General features: G+C 44.7%; 2 protein-coding genes across 2 annotated transcripts; both read left to right on the forward strand.

The window, feature by feature from the left end:
- The first annotated feature begins 4,344 nt into the window (after positions 1-4,344).
- On the forward strand, positions 4,345-8,864 carry ora6 (olfactory receptor class A related 6). Its single transcript, XM_072361882.1, has 3 exons — positions 4,345-5,268; positions 8,339-8,520; positions 8,681-8,864. Exons 1-3 carry the CDS (start codon positions 4,345-4,347, stop codon positions 8,862-8,864), a joined length of 1,290 nt encoding a protein of 429 aa, XP_072217983.1.
- On the forward strand, positions 8,535-23,699 carry magl (MAX dimerization protein MGA-like). Its single transcript, XM_072362305.1, has 22 exons — positions 8,535-8,897; positions 10,106-11,308; positions 12,836-13,304; positions 13,455-13,542; positions 13,635-13,748; positions 13,864-13,989; positions 14,957-15,067; positions 15,244-15,634; positions 16,813-17,008; positions 17,206-17,443; positions 17,594-17,769; positions 17,958-18,162; positions 18,306-18,535; positions 18,648-18,890; positions 19,033-19,282; positions 19,447-20,048; positions 20,129-20,226; positions 20,345-20,390; positions 20,537-20,683; positions 20,833-20,944; positions 21,131-21,808; positions 21,896-23,699. The coding sequence occupies exons 2-22, from the start codon at positions 10,143-10,145 to the stop codon at positions 22,753-22,755; spliced, it is 6,546 nt and encodes a 2,181-aa protein (XP_072218406.1). The 5' UTR covers positions 8,535-8,897; positions 10,106-10,142; the 3' UTR covers positions 22,756-23,699.
- Positions 23,700-23,860: the final 161 nt, after the last annotated feature.

Consider the following 23,860-nt stretch of genomic DNA (forward strand, 5'->3'; position numbering starts at 1 on the left):
TCAACATGGTGAGCCTTTTAAAGGGGTATCAACGCGTAACTGCGAGCTGAGCTTGTGTGGGATCTAATCCTCTTCGCTTTCTCTTATAGATGCGTTGTGACATTAATTGGACGCGGTGATGAACGGGAAGTAGCCTGGAAGCACCTGTAAGCACAACAGCGTGCTTCAAAGTGACAGTCAGGCCACACAAACACACACACACAAAAAACTCTTCCTGTCGCGCTTACAGTGACTGTGTGACAAGAGTTGCGAGTTGATAAATGATTCTTAAATGGTAGCTTTGGCCCTAAACCTGGGATTTATAGAGCATTATTTGCATATGCAATGAGCTAGATAAGCTGGTAATAACCAGTCCTGGGTAACCAGCTTTATGGTGGTTGACTAAGCAGCAGACTTGTTAGCATCGCTTTATTATCAGCTGGTCATAGTAGGAAACTGAAGGCCTAGACTTCTGGAGGGGGAATCCCCCAATCCATTAGATTCTCTGTTCAGAATTGTGTTGTACTGATTTATACTAAAAAACTAAACTTATTTAGATCGGGGAGAAGGGAATTGTACACCATAAAAAAAAAAATCATATTTCAGCAAAAAGGGGCCCCTGAAACCCCAGTCTCTTGTTTCTGGAGAGGCAGAGTCAGAGTCCTTTTTTTCTTCTTCTTCAGACTTCACCAAAATCCTTATTGTGCACTCCTGAGCGCATTCCTGAGTAAATTTATCTCGATCTAAACCCAATTGCCTGAAACTAATGTGATCACGCAAATAGTTCTATAGCACAAGAAAAGTACACAAAAGCTCTGATGGATTGAGGGTTGAAAATAGATGGAGAATTCCCCAAAGGTCTCCAAGAAATGTATCAGGCTGTCTTCAATAACTCTTGTGGAAATTAAACTTTCTATTTCGCATGAGTTACCAAAGCCCAGAATGGTACTAGTAGTGTAAATACACTGTAATGTTAATGCTTGTTGCCTGAAACCTGGTTTTCTAGTTTAAAGGTGGCAAGAAGCCCGCTTCCTTCCATGCTTCTTGTGGATGTGCCTTTAAAGGATCTTCAGGTTTAGCCATGAAATGATATTCAATGGTAGTAAAAAAAAACTTCCCTTCGTTGAATTTCCGAATCAACTGCATATTTTACTATTTGTCTGCTTTGTTTATAAATCTGTTCAACAGTTTTAATTAACTTCACTGATAAGCCCCTGTAATAGCTAAGAGTTCACCACAAGGGTCAAACACATCTTTTCATTTCCCTAACTGGTAATTAAATATAATACCCCTACCAATTACTTCTTGTACAGTAGCTGATTGGCAAGCAATACTTTCTGGTTGCTGCAGGTCCTGCACACAAGAATTTTCATAAAATTATCTGCAGCATTGTAACCAAAACATAAAGAGCTCAAGTCCAAGTCGAGTTCTATAATATGTGGTATTTTTCAGATAAAAACAAATGAACTCTTATGTGCAAATTAAGTCTATGTTAAGCCAAGTGGCAATGTTCCATATGTTAGCAAACATTTTAACAAGTTATAAAAGGAGAAATTTGGTATAACACTGACAAAAAGTAAACATTTTGAGTATAGATGAGCAAATGTTAGCATGCTAACCTGTTAAAAGTGTTATCAGACTTTAGAGTTTGGCTAAAATCCTGTTTTTGCTTATAGGTAGGCTACAGCCTTACAACGAATATTGTGTGATGGTAGAAATGTGTCTTTGCTGAGACCTAAAATTATTTTTGGTGCTGCTAACCATGCAACCTGCTGTTCAAGCTAACTGTACTTGGGTATTTCTGTAAAATACAATCAAGTAAGAGTCTGAACTAATTCAAAAAGACAAAAAAAAAATCAATTTAGATAAGTACATTAATAATTGGATAAAGAAATTCAATTTTTACAATATTTTTTTAGATATCTATACAAAGGTGACCAAACGTCCCGATTTCCGGGGACAGTCTCCGTTTTGGGTGACCTGTCCCCGGTCAAAGCTGTCCCCGATTTTGACACTGAATGGGGTAAAATGCACGCAGACTCAAAGTAACACCAGTTATTACGGTAGCCATTTAACGCATCGCCAGAGAAGACGTCATATGACGTACAGATGCAGCAGCCTCAACAACAACAATCTAGAGGCAGCAAAAAGGAAAGAAAAGGAGACCAGCGGCCGCGATAAATGGTATGTTGTGTATTTATTTTCTGTGGACTGGCAGTAGACTTGGCTGTGAGTGTGTATGTGTGTGTGTGTGTGTGTGTGAGTGTGTGTGAGTGAAGCGATGTAACATTAAAGTAAGTATGATTGTTTTTCGGAATTGAAGACCTAAGTAATGTTATAAAAGTCAGTGAACGTTAACATTATGACACTGTTTTCATATCTGTCATTAGTGAAGCTGTAACGTTAACATCAGCATGAGATTACCAGGTGATGACATGTTTTTCTCATGTTCTCCTCTGCTCTTATTCTACCCAGGCTCCTGAGGTGGAGGTGGATGAATGAGGAGATAACTGTAATGTCACTATTTTTTTTTGATTGGCACCTTTTGTGTAATAAAAGCTGGTTAAGATACATGAAAAAGTAGTTGTCCCTGTTTTTTATTTCATAATGATGATATTTGATGGTTTTTCACCACTGCAAGGAAAATGTCCCTGATTTTTATTTCAGAAATCTGATCACCTTAATCTATACCCCATATTTTAAGATTAAAAAACTAGCCTATTTATTTTGCTTTTTTGTTTGGGGTTTATTTTTTAAAAGATGCAAGTTTATGTCTGATAAATACGGAAAGTTTACTTCCTACACTGCTCAGGCTTATGTAACTCTCAATTTACCCATTTGCTGCCAGTGTAGGTAGGGCTTATTCTTAATTACATGCACACTGTGGGATACACAATTAAGCTGAATCAGGATTCAGGGCTTAGTTAAAGAGTGCATCTGCTAACTTGACAGCATTAAACACAAAAAGAGACAAGTTGGAACATGAACTGGCCCTGTGCCAACAGCAAGGTCCAGAAGCCCCTGGCCCATTACGGCTTCCTCTGTTCATAGAACACACAGAGTGACGTATTGTGTTACTGCCATTCTTTTTCTTGACACTCCAGTTCTCTGCATCAAACATTACAAGCTTAACTTAAGTGTACTTCATCTGAAAAAGAAGTTACTCCAAGAATTTTACCCAAACTATCCTACATCGTATTGATTGGCCTTTCAACGGACTGTTGCAAGGATGTGGAGTCCTTAATTGTGTACTGATTCTTTGACTCTTCACACCGGTACATACTGTGTGTTTAAATACACAAGTGCAGGCTCCCTAACAGTTGAGATGAATTAATATTTTGCTTTCCAAGTCATTTTTCTAAATAAAAGCCGGTATGTGAATGTTACACTCAAGTATATAGTACATAGGTCTACACCAGGGATGTCGAACTCCGGTCCTCGAGGGCCACTGTCCTGCAGGTTTTAGATGCTTCCCTGCTTCAACACACCTGATCCAGATTAAATGGATCTCTTCGAAAGATTGGTAAATTCTGCATAAGCCTGCTAATGCCTGCTAATGATGCATTGATCTGAATCAGGTGCGTTCAAGCAGGGAAGCATCTAAAACCTGCAGGACAGCGGCCCTCGAGTACCAAAGTTTGACATCCCTGGTCTACACGGTATGATTAATATGCAAATTATCAATACTGACTCTGGTGATGTGTTGATCAGGGCCAAACCATTTATACTATGACTGATGCTTTGATTAAGCCATGGCCTTTCTTGGTTAGCGTGTGTGCTACATTCCCTGTGGAAACATATGACCTTTTATATCTATCCTTGAAAATGTGTACGCCTTTTAACATTTACAATGAATGGGTGCAGGAACAATGAGCTGCGTACAACAAGTACAATAGCGGATGTTAAAAGAGAATGTAATATGTTATAATCTAATACACAATGTGCCAGTTTGACCACAAACTGACAAATGTAAGATAGATGGCATCGTGCCAAATGCTTAAAATTGAGCCACTGTAATAAGATTGGATGAGCGGAAAAACATGTTGCTGCTTTAAGCGAGACACTATGTTGGTCTCAAGATAAAGCTAAGAAAAGCTCAGAGGTAAAACTTTAATGACTCCCAGCCTTCAGTGTTTCCAACACCCTCTTGTTTTCTTGTCTCTATAATGAGCACAGCCTATCACTGATGTAGATTCTTGTCATCTTTGAGAACCTGTTAACAAGGATGTGTGGTCAGTGATGCGACAAAGTAGAGAGAGACTAAACTTCTTGACTTGCTCCAGTCCGGAAAGCCATTTCTCTACCTCGCTTTTTGACGAGAGCACCGAAGCGACGTGTTTTGCGGGATCCGGCGAACTTTGAACAATGGCTGAGATTTCTTTTTACTTCCTGGGCTGGAGAGTATTTGTTTCTTGCATAGGACTTTTGGGTAATGTCCTTCTCATCCTGTCCATCATCCAGACTAAGTCCTCCCGAGTGAAATCATTCGAGTTGTTTCTCATGGGACTGGCTGCAGCCAACTTAGAGGAAATCGTCATCATAAACATCTACGACGTTATCATCCTACAGACTTCCTTCGTTGCCACTGGCACATGGTCGTGTTTGTTACTTAAGTTTATGACCGTGTTCGGTGAAACGGCCAGTATCCTCTTCACTGTCATCATCAGCATCTTTCGCTATCAGAAGCTGAGAGATGCCGAGAGGAGAGTCAACCTCCCAATTTACCTGGACAACATCAGATCTGCCTGGATGCTGAGTGGAGTTTGTGTGATGATCTCCACGCTACTCTGTATTCCCATTTTTGCCATTCAGCCTCAAGGCTCCACAGAAAACCTCACAAGAAACGGCAGCAGCTGCCCACCAGATTTCTTTCAGTGTGATGAAAATCATTGTCCCACCCTCAACCGCGTATACAAATACCTGTTTAGCCTGATGTGCCACCTGCTGCCCCTGGTCATTGTCACAGTCACCAGCTGCCTCATCATTGCAGTGCTACTGAGCCAGAGGAAGATAGTGACACCAGTGGCTAGTGTGAGCCAGTCAGGCCAGCTCAGCAAGAAAAGTACAGATCAGAGGCTGAATCGAAGCACAATTGCTGTGGTGGCAGCCATGGGGTTATTCCAGATAGACTGGACTCTCTACCTTATCTTCCAATGGACTTTTAGCATAAATGACTTTCCTTTTTTGGGTGAAGCTGAGTTCTTCATCTCAACTTCCTATACATCCATATGTCCATATGTGTACGGGATAGGACATAACCTGTTCTCCTTGAAGAATTTTAAAAGAAAGGTATTCAAAGCTTTGGTTTAGAATCACACTCGTTCTGATTTGCTAAAATAATGCTGAGTAGAGGGGAGACATATTCATAAGAACCCAATTCAAATGCCTCCTGTACTTTTTTGTTATAAAGTGTAAATAATACAGTTGTACACTGAAAAGTTTAGTTCAAATGCTGTCCTATCAGTAAGATGATCACAACACAATGCTGTAAAATTGTGGCACTGATTCAGTATGGTTTTTCTCTTTCCAATTGCACTTTCAGTATAAAGTAGTTTTCAGTCCATACATCATATATATATATATATATATATATATATATATATATATATATTAGAACAGCCTTATACAAAATGCCATTAAAAAAAAACTGTAATTGTTTGGTCTGAAAAACCAAATGCCTTGCTCCTGTGGATCCTTTTTGAACAGCCGAGCGAGTGGATCTCATTACTTTGAATAAACGATGGATAAAAGATGCTAACTAGCACAGTGCCTCATTGTTTCATTGCAATTCCACACATGGAAGCTTTTAGTCGTGCGCACAGAACAGCGGGGCTTGTATTTGTGAGACAAGGTGAGTAAAGAACCATTTCTCTTCCTCACACCAGCTCACACAAAAACCCAAAGGAGTCATCAAACGGTTGAAGTTGACTAAAGTGTTCGAGCATGTTTATGAAATTTCAATACACTACATTGGTAATGATCTCAAACAAAGGTTAACAAGCTTTACTGATAACACCAGTGAAAAGATTTGCCGACTTGTGGGTAATAGTCACAGCAGCCCAATTAATCTTGTTATGCCTCGCTTACGTTTATTTGAATCCAGGCGATAAGGCATTGATGTCTATTTTCTGATATGGAAGTGTGCTTTTAAACAATCTGTAATGACTAATGTATAAAAACTTATATCTCATGTGTGACATTTCTTCATGTACTGTTCATACTTTGCAGTAAACTATACGGTGGCAAACTCAGAGTCTGACTGCATGTGAAGTCTGTTTTTCTGACTTGAAATTTTCACTTTGTACCTTGAATGTCACCCTGAGAGAACATCAAGATGAAACTCCACATCTCTATCTCAGGTTGTGCCTTATCAATAAAGCGTTAAGATTGGTGATAACAGACTAAATACTGTACCTGTTTATCGTCATTTTAAACAAGAGACACTTGCAACAGAACTCTCGAAGACTGAATTAAATTTCGTTATTTTCATTACTTCATGTCTGAGCTGGAAATGCTGATTTTACATTAGGGATTTGACAGTTTAACAACTATTGGTACATGCTGATCCCCCCATCCTCCTTGTGTAAATAAAATAAAGTACTCTCTCAAAAATAAAATATGATATTTCTTCAGGTTTTCAAAAAGCTTCAACAAACCACATTTTAATTCACTGTGTTATGGGATTAGAGGACAGCTTTACCAGTGGAGAGAAAAGTGGAAAAACAAATGCTGTATTTCTATCATACTTAATGTGAAACCAGGGACAATGAAGGGATTTTTCAACTCAAACGAAAGGAAGGACATTGCCCATTTCAAACCTGTTAGTCACTGTATCCGCATGTTTGCACTTTTATCTTTTTTTTTTTTTGACGAATCCAACGGATTTTGCATTTGCACAGAAAGCGCTCTTTAATATGCAATCAATCGGCTGTTCTGAGTGGGTTCTGTAACTGTGGAAGTGGTTTCGTCGGAGATCTTGCACTCCAGCGTTGCTTCGCTCTGACTGATTATGCACCGTCTTAATATGAAGTGTGCAGTTGAAACGCGTTTCAACGCCCATCCTCGCCTATCTTTACGTGCACTCCGTGAGTAATCTGTCAAATCCGAGGTTCTGCACGTGTCTTGGAGCAACTGAACGTGGGAGGCTCTAAAGCAGTTACAGGCAACATCACCACGAGATTTCCACGTGGGACACAGAAACTGGTTGAGTTTATGAGGACTGTTTTCCCACTTCCTAGTCCTGGTTAGACCCCGCCCTGCTCGTCCCGCAGCGTATTACTTCTCATGATAATTTAATGAATGCTTATATAAATGTCCATGTGTATGTGTTGACCGTAGCTTTATGTTGTAGTTAATCTTTAGAGGAAAAGTCGAGCATTTTGTGTTCTCAAGCCACAAGCAACAAACAGGAGTCACATTCACAAGTGTGAATGTCATCCTTGCACTTCTCTTGTTTTTTTCCCCTCCCTATTTGCAACTGAATTCCACCTGTCACACTTAGCCACGGTAGTACAATCACATTAAGAGAAGTGAACCGTACATTTGCACGTTTAGGCTGTTAATTTAGTTGCGTCGGGGTTTTTCTTTGCCACAGACTATGAGCAATATTTTCCAAGGGCATATGTAGTTTTGAAAGGGTACAAAAAATGCATTGGTGACCACAATGTATTACTGAGCATTAACGTAAACCCCTTAAATCCAGCATGCCTCAAGCAAAGAACCCCCCCAAAAATATATTAAAGGTTGTAAATAAGTGTTGTTTTTTAATCGTTATTAGCTCAGGACAGGCTTTCTCCGTTCATTCCTCTGCGGGATTATATTCAATGTCACTCAAATCCATGCAGGTCTGTGCTACAGTTATGCTAAACGGGACAGTGCGTGTTGTCTTTGTCTGTTGGGCTAAATCGTTTTCGCTTCGACGAAACAACCATTTATAAATTGATACTGCCAAAAAGAAAAAGGCCTCTGATCACCAGTAAAAGAAAATATGGAAAAACAATTTTATTTGAGGACATATAGGCCTATACGAGTTCCAACACTGCACCGCCATTTTATCCAAGAAACTAAGCCAATCAGCTTTTGCGGTGTCTTGTCTGGATAAATAACAAGTTGAAAACATTTGGAGTGCCAACTGATACATTGAGGTGATGTGTCATTAGGACTGTTTTCCCCTACTTAAAAATAACTATATATTTGATGTTCTTATCTTACAACCCAAGATGAAACGACTGGCGCGTTGAGTTGTCGAAGAGGAGCTCGTGCATTGGCTATTGAAGCTCTCGCCTTGGTGAACGTCCTACGTCACAACCCGAAAGCACGGATATGTGTGTGTGTGTGTGGTGTGTGTTCGTCGGGTCAGTTAGAAGTGTGTGTGCGGCTCACAGAGCGTGAGACTGTAGAAGAGATCGCAAAGGTTGAAGAAGTAAAGGAAGCACACGGGAACAAAGGCGAAGTCTCGCGCCTTTACTCTCAGCCCGGCAATTTCGCGAAACATTTCGCGCAACTTGCAGAGAGTTCACCGGCGCGCGGACAGGGCTCGAGGTGGGAACAAGCGACAAAAAAAAAATTAAATAAATAAATGTCGATGGTGGTGGTGGACTCCCGCTTTTCTCGCGCTGGCGGGTCTGGAATCACGCGCCATTGAAGGGGGGTGGGGGTGATACCGTGCATGCGCTTTTGGCTCAGCTGCGTGCACACACAGGTCGGTCGATGCGAGCACAGTGGCGTGGCTCTCGGCCTCCATTTGCCAGTTTGTGTTTATGCTCGAGGGATTCACCGAAGTGCTTTACGAGACGGCGACGTGCAACAGTCGGAGTTTTACCCTGAACCTTGTCGTTAAACCGCTGCCGTTGGCCACGAGGCGTTCAACCGACGCTGAGAGGTGAGGCTTCAGTGAAACGTGCAACTTTTCCAACTTGGTGAGTGGTGGAGCGGGCGGCCTTCCTCCCTGCGGTGTGTGAGGAAAAAAAAGAGCTGTTGTTTAACAACTGATGTTCATAATGTGACTTATCGTCTCCGATGGTAAATAGTAACGCACATATCGGTTGGGAGTAAATGTTGTAAACCTGCCGTTGGTAACTCATTCGATGCTCTCGTCGGGGTTTTTTAACACCTTTCGACTGCAGCATCTGTGTGCTGGTGTGACTGCGTGATTACACCACAGGGGGGGCGGGAGATCAACAAAACACTTACCTCTGGGGTTTACCTTGCCGTTTGTGCCGATGCGATCTGAAGTCGGTGTCAGTTTTTATTTCTAACTTATTCCTAATGGCGAGAAAGACCTGCGTTCGAGCCTCAGCAGCGTGGCAGCAGGCAGTCTTATTGGTTGGTTTAAATAAAAAAGAAGTGGTCTCATAGTCCACTTCTCTGAGAATGCAAAGAGAAAGAAGAGTTCAGTTTAAGAATACTCAACTGACAGAGGTTATTTTGATGCTATTTGCGTGTGTAGTAGTGATCTAATATCTAAAAATGGCTAAAGGGCGTTAGTCTCACACAGTGTTATACATTTAACATTATTTAGTTAAAAGAAAGCCTGATCAAAGTGGTTATGACTAATGTACTCATCCCTAATGTATCGTCACATTTAAGGTAAAAATGTGAGAAATGACTCCTGGAAGTGATGTGTTTTTATTTCCCATGTTTAACATCCATAAGATGGTAGAAGTGGTCACCGACCGCTGATCAGTGGACAACATGCGGCCTGTTATAAGAGTCCTACTCGGAGTTTAGAAAGGAGGATTACGAGTTGTTCATATTGCACAAGGAGCGGCGCATAAAATGGATAGTTCAGTTTGTATGATATCACATCGAAGACTTGCTGGGAAATGGCTTCACGGCTGGGGAATGGGGCCGTGCATTTTTTGGGTGTAATGTTTGCAGAATGTGGCGTGTTTACATTTCTTGGTGCATCTTCCTGACTCTTGTTTCCTTTCAAAGGCCAGTGTTTGTTCTGCTTGGATGGCTTCTGATAGTTATCCTTTCTCAAAACGCTTTGTGTATCTCCATGCTGTCCGTTTAATTTTTTTTCTATCTCATGACTTAGTCCAATTTTAGGCGTTTGTTTAGATTGTATCTGTATATTGCATGTGGGTCTGGGTGGCTTATTATTTGATATTTTTTTCCTTAGGGAGCCAAATGCAGTGTGATCATCAAAGCCATTGGTGATGTCTGCCTCAGACCCTGCGCTCATGTCCGCGGAGGACAACCATGCGGTGGAGGATGAGAAGAGGTGCCTGCTTAATGTTCCCTTATCACTTCCTCCTGCTTCCGCCCGTTCTCCATCTTCTCCATTTCCTAACACTGCAGGAGCCACCATCTCCAACGAGACCGTAATTGAGAGTAAAGTCGTCTCCATGGCGAGTAATGACTGCAGCTCTGCTCTCTCTTCACCTGCCAAAGCAAGTCCAGCGAAACCCGCTGAAACCTCTACTTCTGCCTTCAACGGGACTTTCAATAAGAGCCCAGCTACCTCACCCATAGTGTCTGCATCAGACCAGCTAAAATGCACAGAGACAAGTCTCATCAACATCTCAGGATCCCCACCTTGGTCGTCTGCATTGCCTTCTACTATGTTTGGCAGCCCAGACGTGAAAAAGGACTTTCCTTCTGTGCTGACCTTCAAAGGCGTCAGCGTCACTTTGGAGAATAACAGCGTGTGGAAGCAGTTCTACAGCTGTGGAACTGAGATGATTCTGACCAAGCAGGGGCGCCGTATGTTCCCCTACTGCCGATATCGCCTGTCGGGTCTAGACCCTAAGCAGAAGTACAGTCTGGTTTTGTCCATCGTTCCATCGGGTCAGTACAGGTACCGCTGGAACATATCCAGATGGGAGGTCATGGGGCCAGCGGAGCACCAGGCCCAGAGTCTGATCCGAGCCTTTCCCCACCATTACTCACCCTGTCAAGGCTCGGAGTGGATGAACTGCTTGGTGTCCTTCTACAAACTCAAGCTGACCAATAACCCCCAAGACCCGCAGGGTCACATGGTCCTCCACTCCATGCATCGCTACATTCCAAGGCTACATATTATTCCCGTTCCAGATGGAGACGTGCCCATGCTTGACCAGCCTGTGGTCATGGGACCCGAAAGCATGACCTTTACTTTCCCACAGTCTGAGTTCATGGCTGTGACGACCTATCAGAACTTCCGTATCACTCAGCTGAAAATTAATCATAACCCGTTCGCAAAGGGCTTCAGGGAGGATGGGAACAACCCCCGTCTGAACAGAATCCCTACAGAGGCGCGGGCCGCGGTGGAGAGGCAGGCCCCACCTGCACCTGAAAAACCCGCTGAGCCCAGTGGACACCAGGAGGAGGAGGTGGATCTGAGGTAAGCGGATGTGGCTTCATTTTTGATCGGCTCACTCTGCGATGCAGGGACCACAAAAAGTGAGTGTAAAGAGAGAAAAATGTGTGAATTTAACCTTATTTAAAGATGTATAATAACAAATTCTGCCAAATTGAAGGGATAAGAATGCACTCTTGGTCTGGACAGTCTAACTACACGTTGCCATGACGTAGTCCTTAACGGCCGTAATCATTTTTGCTTGGTGCTCGGTGTCCATGAAGCTGCTGTTTTTCTTCATACATGAAACCGCGCTGGTGTTCACCGCAAAACACAGACTGCTCGGTGAGCTTAAACGTGAGAAAAAGTGAGATTCTCGGCTCTTTCCATTCAGCGCCGCTGCGAGCGCTGCACGCTCAGCTCGCTGGCGTGAACTGATCTGGCTGCGTGACGCGTCAGAAAAACGGGACTCTGTGAGGAGTGTTATCTTTTTTACAACACTTGACGCACTGTCAACCAAGAATTGAAAAGGACCCAGTCTTGTCACCAATTGGCCTGATTGAAATCTGAAAGTATTAAAAGACGCGGTTATGAACTCGTGGTGTTATTCAGTGTTTTATTCCGGTCTCTTCACGTCAACGGCAGCCATACCTGATCTACACTGTAGTTACCATCAGCCCTGCTGCTGGAGACAGCTGCTCAGCTGGAGCTGACGTCCACAGATACCGTCGCACCATTTTTTAACAGCCCAGGAGATGTCTCAGTATTTACTGCTGCTGCTGAACTGGTACAGTTCATCAACTTGGTTTTAATGTGGTTGGAAGCATGTAACGGCTAAAGCTGCACTCTGCTATCAAACACTCAGCTCCTGGCCTGTGTTTCCATTTGAAAATTTGTCACTGTTGAGGGATATTTTCCATCTTTCTGCTGCGGGGTTTATCAGCACGACTGACAGTTGGCCAGAGCCAAGTCAGCCCCCTTCTTTCCTGTTTGGATGGCAGGGAGTTGCGCTTGGTTTCCAATATATGTGGCTTTGGGGGCAAACATACCAGCATCTCCAGCTTTGACCCTTACAGGTCAGGAGATGTGTAACATTAATGCCTTTACCTTTCTGTTAAAGCATTGCGTGCAAAATATTTCATATTTGACACCATATCTGGTGAGGTTTAACGAGTAAGGTCACAACAACGGGTCATGTCGTCATAAACGTTCCTGTCGGTGTACTTTTCCACGCGTTAAAGTTAGTGTGCCCCTATAAAAAAAGCCATGAAAGTTGATGTCAGCCTCACGAAATGAAAATCCGCCGTACAACGCCAAACAAAACAGAAATCGGTGTTGGCAGTTGGGGATTACGCAGTTTTGGAAGACGGAGAGCAGAAGCTGCAGATCTAACTGTTTAAAAAAAAATATCACTTCCTGCCATTCTTTTGGCTCAGATGCTGTGAAAGCAGAAAAATGAGATATCATACATAAAGGCATGTGCGTGTAGAAGGAAAATGGCATTTTGCCCATAACTCCACCACCTGCAGCACCGCCTCGCTGTTAATAAACTTATTTTTGTGTGTTTTACAGCACAAAGAGTCAGAGTGATGCAGCTTCTTTGTCAAGCGCACAAGAGACCAGAGCGGTGTTGAAGCCTATAATGTCCAACCCTGCGAGTACAGGTGAACAGTATGTCCCCTGTATAAGGGGCAAACATGCGCTGGGTGAGCTTGTGCTGGTCCAAAAACGCCCACGTGTCGAAACAAAGGAGACCAGCGCCAACTGCGTAACCCCGGAGGAGAAGCCAGGCTCGGAGGTGTGGAAGTTGCCCAAAGCAAGCTCCAGGACTCCCTCTTCCTCAGCGTCGACCCCGAGATCATCGCCTCAATGCCGCAGGAGGAAGAAGAAGATCAACAAACGTTGGGGTAATTCCAGGGGGAGACTGTGGAAAGCTGCGGCCGCCTCCCCCACAGTAGTCCACAGCCCTTCATTGACTGTCGCTATGCAACCGGAGCTGGATGAAGTAGAAGGCCTGCTGTTTGTGTCGTTCACCTCAAAGGTAAGAATACTGTAAATAAATCTGAGCACACACCATCACGCCTCCAAAGAGAGCGTTCTCATTTTTCTTCAGGGTGCAGCTATCCCCACAGCCCCCCCCCGTCTACAGTTGTATCACAAAACTAAGCTTTACTGTCCTTTTCTGCGACAGGAGGCTCTCGAGGTTCACGTGGGGGACAAGGCAGGCACAAATCCATCGCCTGTTTCCGTAACAACACCGGCGCAGTCGGAACAAATAAGTAAGCGCTGGAATGGATTCGTGGCCCCCCCTTTTTTTTTCATTTGATTGAATTATGCGACAGGGTTTATTTTTCACGCATCTGTGTCTCAGTCGAGGTGAATCCGGAGACGGTGGAGGAGAAGGTGGCTCGCTTGGAGTTGGTGCTGCTGAACGACCTCGGAGCTCTCAGACACAGACAGGTCATCCATCCCGTGCTGCGGGAGGGTGAGTTCATGCAAACTTGCAAACATCCCAGTCGCACAAAGTAAGGTACTGATAATGTGTTCTTTCTTTTGGCTCTTTTTCTTCCTTTTATTTTCTTTTCTTGGCCCACATTTAGTGGGCTTGAAGTTGAACTCCTTAGACCCCTCCATGCCCATTGACCTGCAGTATCTGGGGGTGCGTCTGCCGCTACCTCCTCCAAACCTACCAGAGCAGAGCCACACTGCAGCTCTGGCTCGTGCTGGTAAGTCAAACTGTTTGGGAGTGCTTTGATTGGGTGTTTTTGGACACAAAAATATGATTTTTCAGCTCTGCTTTGCACAATATCTGTTGCCTGTGAAGCTTTTTGTCATTATTTACCAAAACCACCCAGAACTGAAGTTAAGAATCGTCAAATGTAGGCTATTTTTTAACTTATTATTTCCATATGTGGTACTTTACTTTGTAATAACAATTATAAAGTCCTGACATCTCAGTATAAGGATTATTCTTTTATTATTAGAAGAAGTTCTATTCCTCAGAACGTAAACATGTGTGGTGAGAGGTGCCGACGGGCCATTTTTGTGACCCGTTTCTGCTCGCAGGGCATCAGTTTTCAGGCCATCATGCATGCAGCACTCGGCTAGGACACACCGGCCTGTCCGTTTTTGCATTTTCCTCTGCAGATACTCCAGCTGGTATTGCCTTTTTCAGGTTTCTGCTTTGTCCAACCCTGTTGGACTCCGTTACACGGACAGCAGACAGTACACGGTGGGGCCAGAGTTGATCTGTCGGATAAACTGTAAAGACTCCCCTTTCTAAATTATGACAAACTCTGTCTGTATCCTGTTCTGATGTCTGTCTCCAATGTACAAGGTGGCATGCTGTAGTTGGTAGTATAAAATGAAGAAGTCAATACTGACTTGCAAAACTCCTTCAGTCCAAAGTCTAACCTTTTACTGCCAAGATGGAAGAAAAAAAGTAATGCTTCAGAGGAATTCTTGTACAATGGTCATCTAGTGTTCAAAATTGATTTTCCAGGCATGGTTATCAAACAGGAAAAGGTGTTCGGTACACTTGGGTTTATAGAAATTTTCGGTTCTTTATGTAGGATGGAATAGTCAAAGTTCTTAATCATACACTGAAATTGGTGCAGTTTGATTTGCAACAAAGGGCATGGCAGAGTGCTGTGTGATTCAGTTAAAGGCTAACGCAGTACGTGTCCTTTACAGATGAGGGTGTACCCTTTATTTCCCGAACAGGAAAGACCAGCGACATGACGAAAATAAAGGGATGGAAGAACAAGTTCATAAAAAGCAAAGAAAGCTCTCCAAACTGTGAAGGTAATGTTTGTTCCTCTTCTTGTAGCTTCAGGAGCCCTTTAGTCCAGCGGTGCAGTTAGTACAATCATTCCAGTTACCGGAAGATTAACTGAATGGAAACCAGCCGAATGTGTGTGTCTCTAATGCATTATTCTTCCTCGGTGGATTAAAGGCTTTTTATTGTTTCTATCCAAAAGGATTACAAAAGAACCTGTCTGCCTTCTGCAGCAACATGTTGGATGAGTATTTGGAAAGCGAAGCCCAGCAAATCAGCGAGCGTGCTGCCGCCTTCTCCGCAAACCCAGAGGGCGCTGTGGCCTATCAGCTGCCTGCTAAAAGCTCCAGCTACGTAAAGACCCTGGACAGCGTACTCAAGCATCAAAACACTGCTTCGAAATTCCCAGTGGGGACCAGCAGGCCTTGCCCGCTTTCCCACAAACCCCACCTCCAGTCAGCTCTGATGTCACCTCCTTCCCGACTCACTGGCCCCGCAACCCCCAATCAGACGGCGGCTCAGTCCAGATGCCCGTCCGTTTCCTCACGAGCGCACATAGATGCTGCTTTTGGGTCTAATGGTGTTTCACAGAGGTAAGGATGTGTTTGTGTTCTATCTTCTATCATGAAAAAAACCCCAAAACTGGTACTTCAGACATCTATTTCTTGAAAAAGCTGCGTAGTACAAGGACAAATGAATTCCCGCACGTTCTCCATCTTTTAAAAAACATTAGTTCACAGCGTTTGTGAGGTTTTCCTGGAGCAGACTTTCATGAGTTTTAAAGTTGAGCAGATTTGACACGCATGCGAGGACTTTTCGATAGCGGGGGCGAAGTTTTGAGGGACAGGGTGTGGAAACGAGACGATCCACGCTCCTGTGGCTTCGGGGAAATCTCCTCACAGTCTGCAGAGCGCGGCGTGCAGGCTGTCGCCCTCCTGAAACAGTTTACCCACAATGATGAGACCTCCGTCATGTGTTCAGATGCGAGCCTTAATTAGGGGTTTGCAAAGGGGCGGGTTTTTTAGTTTTTTTGTTTACGAATAAAAAATGTGTAAACGCACTAATGCAATGAAAATATATATAAATAGTTAGCTGAAGAAATTGAATGGTTTTTAAAACTGAGAAAACTGTCCAGCAGGAGGCAGAGAAAACAGCATCACATCTGAGGTAGCTAGCTAGATCGCTTACACTTAGCATATCTGGTTTAGCAGTTAGCTAGCTACTGTGTATGAATATATTTTGTTTTAATAGTTGTTGGTTATACTTTAACAGCCATAGATGAAACATATCTACGTAGTAATATCGTCAGAAATGACTTGGCTTTATGTGGTCTTTGGGCCTAAATGTGTGGCTTCTATAGTCTGCCTGTAATGTGGGCTCCAAAGAGTAGCGTTTGTAGTTCTGAATTCTAGAAATCATCTGTGCACGTGATGGAGGAATGCACAGTGCACGTAGGAGGTGTGGCCTCAACAGCCCTGCAGTAAGTAGTGTGCTGATGTTTTTCTTAGCCAAGATTGGGCTTTATCGACTATGCCCAACCTTCAGTTTTTTGAAAATGTCCAGTTTGTTCCCATGTTCCCATTTTTGTCCTTATTATTCTTTTGGTGAGTTGTTTTACCTTTAGTACCTGTACCTTTTACTTTCTGTACTTCTCTGGCACAAGTACAGTGTGTTTAGCCGAACTCTAAATTCATACTTGTGCTTTTTTTCTCTATGAGTCACGAGCGTACAATGAGCAGCCATAATCTGCTCCTCCTTCTCGCCCATTCAGATTGTCACCTTGCCTCCCGGAAATCAGTCAGAGACCTGCAGCGAGTCAAGTGATGGCGCACAAACCTTCAGGGTTCAGCAAGATCCAGCTCAAGCTGTTGCACATGGAGATGGAAGCCTTGAACCAAGGCCTGAGCAGAACGTGGCTGACTCCAGAAAGGCTAACAATGGCTCTGTCTGCGATGCTGACTAAACGGGTACGCATTAGAAAGATTGCGTGTGTGCTGGAGTCATTTGCACTGAATTTAAACTGTTCTTTTTTTTTCTTTTCTACTTTAAAACCTAAATGAGGTGAACAGAACATTCCTCTTTGATGGAGCACAGCACGGGGGTTACTACACCCTTATATATCTAATAATATGCGATGAATCATTGTCTGTTTTCCTTGAACCAGATGGTACCGGGTCAGCTCTTGAAAGCTGCCCCTGTTCCTGAGAGTGAGGTCGTGGGACCCGAATGCGGACAACGGTTCTGCAGACTTGGTTGCGTGTGCTCCAGTCTGCAGCATCTGCACAGAGGCCCCCTCCACTGCAGACGCCCCGACTGCATGCTCGGCTGCACCTGCTTCAAACGTAAGATCTTCAAGCAGATGAATGCAGAGGAGAGTGAGGACCAGAACAGCCCTGTTTACTGTAAGATCAAGTGATTTTAGTCTGTTTGTTTGTTAAATCATTATTGTTCTAACGGCCAAATCTCTGCAACGACAACATAATTGACCAGAATTATTATTTTCTGGGGGGGTTTTATTCTCGCTGTTCTTACTGGTTTTGTTCCCTCTCCAGCTGTGACAAATGTGGAACATACAGTCCTGCCTCTGCCGGGCTCCCATGCCAAAAAAATGTGGAACTACAACTGTTGCGATGAGGATCCAGAACCACTTTTTGCTCCCAAAGCTGCTCCTCTGTCATCCGTTCCACCAAAGATCCTGAAACGAGTTGCACCGTGTCCCGTACAGCTGGTAACATAAAGCTTCTCTTCAATTTGATTTAATAGAGACTTTTCCAGCCATTTGGCTTAGAAGTTAAACGTCTCAAGTTACTATTGAGCTGTTACTACTAAATTGTTTCAGTTCTAGATTCTGCGTTGTTCCTGCAGTTTATGGTGTGTGAATGGTCAGTTAATTTGGGGTACAAATCATGATTGCAGATGCGGGAGGAGGATAAGGATCCAGTGTATAGATATCTGGAGAGCAAGATGACCTGTGCCCGTGTAAGAGAGTTCAACAGCAAGCCTCCACCTGAAGTCACCTTGGATACAAACCCCCCTGCTGCCACTTTTGCATTAATCAGCGCAGCACCACAGGCTGCTGCTACAACCCACCGCAGCACCGTTCTGACTGCTCAGAAAGCAGGTAAAAACAAAGACGTTTGGTGCACTTATGTGTGCCATATATGTCATTTTGCCTTTGCTCGAAGCGTTTCGCCGGCAGCTGGAAAAGTATATCAGCTTTGCTATTTAAGATATTCATCTCTGTGCATCGGCATGTTTCCTCAGGAGAAAAGTCACCTCAGGAAAGCACTTTCAACGAGTCCGAGGCGAGGAAGCAAATCCAGATCCAGTCGATGTGCCAGTGGAGGAAGGACCGCCAAATGGTGTTGGGGGGTTTATGTGAACGCATGAATCAGAATCGGCTTAATCAGCGGTTCTACATCGGACCCTACTGCATAATCCCAGTCGCCAAGGTGTTGATGCGGAAGCCCAGCGGCTCCGTCGTCACGTACAGGGTGGGTCTCAGAGGACTGTGTCGCAGGGATTAGATCAAAAATATTTATAAAAAGCATTTTGTGAGGTTTAATCTGTCTCTGAAATCTCCTGATTCACTCCACATCCTTCTAGATACAAATCACCAAGCCATCAAAGGTCAGCGATATCGACGAGGACGAATCGGACGACTGTGACGAGGAGAAGCTTTCCAGTGACAGCTTTGATGAGAACACTGACGCAGAGGAGGAAGACGAACAGTTGGAGGACCCAGAGAATCGGTTCGGGGTCACACCTTTCTTGTGTGGTGTCACACCTGCTGGCAGACTGAGAGCCAGGAGGAAACGTGCTGGCTGCCAAGCGTCTGGACTGATACAGGTATTGTTAACGGCAGCGTCTTTTTAACCCAGTAACGGACGGGGGGGTGATAGCCCCTCTGGCGTTTCCTTAATTCATGTGCAGCTGCCTTCACTGAAAAGCAGAATTGTAAAACATACAAACGTGCTTCTTTGGTTTTCAGGTAAACGGAAAGCGCTACAATCAAGCCAGATTGCTGCTCGGGAACATGGGATCTCTGCATCCAGCCAACCGCCTCGCAGCCTACGTAACGGGCCGACTGCATGTTCCGGGGGACCGTTCCAATGACATCTTCCGGAAACCAGACTCCAAGCAGAAAAGAGGCACGTTGGGATCTAGTTGCGAAAAGGTTGCAGACACAGCTGTCCCTCCAAAGAAAACCACAGGCCTGAAGACGGCAACGCAGCCTCTAGGTAAGCATTTAGTTTAAGCTCATTGCTTTCGTCACACACTGCATAAACCCACGCAGATGCCAGGGTAGTGATAACATAAAGATGGAATGATTAAGCTGTTGTGTTGAAATAAACTACTACTTTTCATATCTCACCACCCTGACCTGCATTGTTGATTTCCTCAGCTCCGCTAATCCAACCGGAGTTTTGGATCAAGGGTTCCAGCGACTCGACATCCGTCCCCATCCAGAGCAGCTCGATCTTCCAAAGCAGCTCCACATCCTCTCCCGTCTCCCTCACCGTCTCCCCGTCCCTGAAGAGCCCCAGCTTCCTGGCGCAGAGTGGAACTTGCTCGTTCAGAATCTGCCCTCCATCCAACCAGGCCGCCGGGGGTGCGAAGCCACACGGCGTTAGCCTGCCTGGGGGCTTCACCCTCATTCAGCTACCCAAGCCTGGAGCTGATGCGGGCCAAACAAAACCTTTAAACGCTACAGACGCGGTCAGGGTGGGTGACGGCCCGGCTCAAAAGGGAAGAGTGTCTAATCTTAGCCAGCTGGCATCAGAATGGCTTAGTGTGGACACGCTTACTAGAGTAAAGAATTTGTTAAGTGACAAAACGACAGAGCCCGGCCCGTTCTTTGGGCTGATTTGTGAGGAGAAGAATAAGCCATTAGATGAGAGCGAGGCCAACAGCTGTCAGGCGGTGAAACAGGAGGAAACCAGCTTTGATGTCAACTCAGAAGATTTGAGCTCCGACTTCTCAGACTATGGAGAGGGTGAAGAAGATGTAAGTTGAACTTGATTTTAAATGTAAAAATATGAGCCTCGTATTGGGGGGAAAAACGTTGACGCTGAATGTTTGTTCAGGACGACGCGGTGGACGTTGAAACTGTGGAAGAAGCTAAACAAGAAAAGGCCATCGCAAAAATGAAGGAAGCTGTTATGAAAACATTACAGGAGTCACGGTAATGCTGTCATTGTGTGTGCAAATGAAGGCTCATGCATGGATATGGTCCATTATTGAAAAAGAAGTATAGATATTTAGGCCTAACGTTGACATGCTGATTGGTTGTCTTCATTCAGGGGCTCAGTCGACGATTGTGGATCTTTGAATGAGATCGATGTTAAGGTATGACCTCTTTAACAAATATATAACAGATATCCTCTGCAGGCTTCACATTAAGTCACCCAGATAGCGTTCCACTGAGTGGAAGTGTTGGTCTGTATTCATTGTATCTGTTATCTCCCGTCTCTGCATCTCCGTGTCCAATGGAGGACGAACAGGGCAACCTCAAAAACAGGCGCAGGAACCACACAGCGATAGAAAGGCTGAGACGATGCGAACAGCGAGTCCTCTTCGACCGACTTCGATCTGTCCTGAACGGTTGTCTCAAAACCCCCAAGCTCCACCTCCTGTCTCTGGTCAGTTCCACATCCTGCTCCCACAAGTTCTGCCAATATTTCACTCGATAGAAGAAGTCTTTCTCTGAAAGTCTTTAGAGAAGTTTCAGTGTTTTTGTTTGTTTTTGTAGTGTCGTCATCAGTCTTCTTCATTTTGTTGTGTTTTTAAGGCTGTTAAAGAGATCCAAAACCTGGTTAAGACCTCCAAGAGTATGGAGGAGAAGAAAAAGATGCTGGCTCGGAAGCAAGCTGCCTATGTGAAGCAGCTGTCCCTCTTGGCCGGTACGTACGGTTTGTCTTCTTGAATGATGCTGCAATTTGTGCTTCTCTCTCTTTGTCCTGATTTCAGGTTTGTTATCTGGCAGCAGTGCAGGCCAATAAAAAGATGTAGAGAGGCCCCTGCCCACGAGTGGAATAGTTGTGCCCATGTTGCATGTCTTTAACTTAACTGAAATGTGTCTGTTTTAGGGAAACCAGAGGGCTTGATTCTGAGCAAGCTGAAGGAGATCACTGAGCGACAGAAAAGACAAGAGAAGACCATGAAGTGGAGGCCTTTCTTTTCCCAACTGCTACAGACCAAAGCTGCTCTTGTGCAAGCCACTGCTCGCCCGTGCGATCTTCAGCCGCCGCCACCGCTGCTGCAGCCAGACTACAGCCATCCACCTCAAGCCAACCTGCCTAAAACCGCTCAAACTAATTTACTGCGCTTACTAACTTTGCTTCATCCAAAAGGTCTGCCCAACTTGCCAGCCCAGCGTTCCCCCATGCAACAGTCTCTGCCTCAAGCTGCATCACTCCCACCTCAGGCTGCGGCCACTGCACCCTCATCCCAGATGGAGTTACAGCAAAATGAACTCGCCTCCTTGTTCCCAGTCAGTCATCCTTCTTCAAAGCTCGAAACAAAGCAGGAAGCTTCTGGAGATCCAGACCAGGCGACCATACCAAACATCCAAACTAAGGATCAGCCTCAAGCCCCGTCAGATAAAGCTGCACTTCAGGTCACTGCAGCTCAAAACGGAGCCTCATCTGGACCCTCGGTACAAAATCCCAAACGCTCCAAAGTTCAGCCCCTGAAGTCCCTTACTCCTCTTCCTCTGATTCGCTCCAAAACTGGCAGAATCATACTTCCTTCATCTTTGAAACCAAGTAAGCTAATCGTAACCTACTTATAAGCTCTCATGTTTCAGGGTGTCGTTATAACATTATTGATGTTTTTATCTTTTTATCTCACAGGTGGCCATGGCTTCTACACCCTCAGGGTCATGAAACCCGGCAAGAAAGGAGATGATACAGCTAATACACAGCCTTCTGAGGCGGACTCGCCCAAATGTTCAGAGAAAAATATGTGTGCACCTGACCGACCTTCAGAATTAGAGCCCGGCCACGCTTTGGAAAGCAGCGTCGCGCCTTCGGATCCCGATCCAAAGCGTGCAGGAGTATTCACCCCCCTCACTCAGCTGGCCTTCCTTAACAATACAATCATCATGTCTCCGCTGGATCTCGAGGTTGTGGAGAACAACGAGGAGCCGGGCACAGGTGTGAGTTTGAGCAAAGCTCAAGCCTCGGCGCGCTTGTGTTTTAATCCTGTGCGCCTGGTTCCTGTCGCCGCCGAGTCCGAGCCCAGTCCTCCCGATGCCAGTCCTCCTGTGATACCCTGCCGCAGGGGCAGACCCCCAAAAAACCGCCTATTTATGCCCCCTGTAATAATACCAGAGAACAGCGTCAGTAAAACACCTCCACCCATTGAAAAGAAGCAACGTGACACAATTCCCGTGCAGGACACCAAGATGTTGACAGAGGCCGCCCCAGTCGTGGCTGATGACCCCGTGCCTGTCAAACGGCCCAGGGGAAGGCCTCCGAAAAAGAAGCTGGCAATGCAACACAGTCCTCCGCTGAAGTGGGCGGCCAGAAGTCCGTCCGACGACGACGACGGCCCCGTCAGCTTTTCAGTTTGCAAATTCAAAAGCCCCGACAAACCAGGCCAAAAGCGGCCTTTAACACGCGGCTCTCTTGGAAAAGACTTCCCCAGTGCTAAGAAACGGTCTTGGATAGATGTAGAAAGGGAACTGGAACCTGACCTAGATTCCGAGTAGTCGCTAAGGAAAAGGCACAGGTTCTTCTGCCCTAACGTAGTCGCACACTGACAGCTCGCACCACTCTGAGGCAGCAGCAGCTTATTCTGACGTCGTCAGAGTTTTATCTTCTCCGCCCTCTGTCTGATTGCGCTCTCCATCAACAGTAACCGAAGGCTTCACCGGCTGTGCCTGTCGCAAAAGCCAAAGTGTCAGGTGCGCAGTTAAACACTTGGTGTCGCCTCTTTCTCCATAACTCAGTGAACCTTTCTACCGCAGGGGTCGGCAGATTATGAATTGGCATTACGTGACCTGCTGAATGTAGGAGCTGAAGCCTGTGTGGAATTGCCACAGAACGGTTTGATTCGGATGTTTTCTAAACCGATATCGTCTCCGAACCTCAGTCACGCTGGACTTTTTATGAACTGGTTACCAAGATGTACTCGAATCATGTCGTACTTGAAGTCATCCGTTAGATTTCCATCTAACGCAGAAGAAGATGAAACCGTACGGATCCTAAGCCTTGCGGTGTATGTTGAAGGTCCACATTCTGAGCAGGACCAGACGACACACCGCTTTGATTCTTTAAGATGTATTGACGGATTCTGAGTACTTGTTCTTCTTTTTGTCACTAACTCTGTAAAAGAAACTGTAGTTGCACTTTATATTTCAGGTAGAAACCACCCAGTTTGTCTCTTATTTTCTTCTCTCCTGTACACAGTACTGATCAACATTTGGGGGGGAGGGGTAAAAGCAATATCGATTTCAAAACTCAAGTGTCACAAGCTATCAAGAAACTGTGTTAACCCTATATGGTGTGTATGAATATAAGCTGTGAATATTTTTGCTTCTTTTCTTAATTGCATTATGATGATTTGCAAACACTTACCAATAGAAAAAAAAAAGATTACGTGCATTTGTCATGGATTTTGTCAATTGCTCAAAAATAAAGTTATTTGGTTTTACTTTCTGAGTCTTAATTTAACTGTTTCCAATAAAGGTGTATTTGGTTGGTTTTGAACTTGTTATCTGACTTGAACTAATCCCATTTGGCTGGACGGCCGCGACCCTCTTTCACCTTAAAAGAATACAAAGACTGACTAAACAGACCCTATCAGATGCTCCA

This window comes from Leuresthes tenuis, unplaced genomic scaffold (genome assembly GCF_036924035.1).
Source record: "Leuresthes tenuis unplaced genomic scaffold, fLeuTen1.0.hap1 SCAF_13, whole genome shotgun sequence".
In the NCBI taxonomy this organism is placed as follows: Eukaryota; Metazoa; Chordata; class Actinopteri; order Atheriniformes; family Atherinopsidae; genus Leuresthes; species Leuresthes tenuis.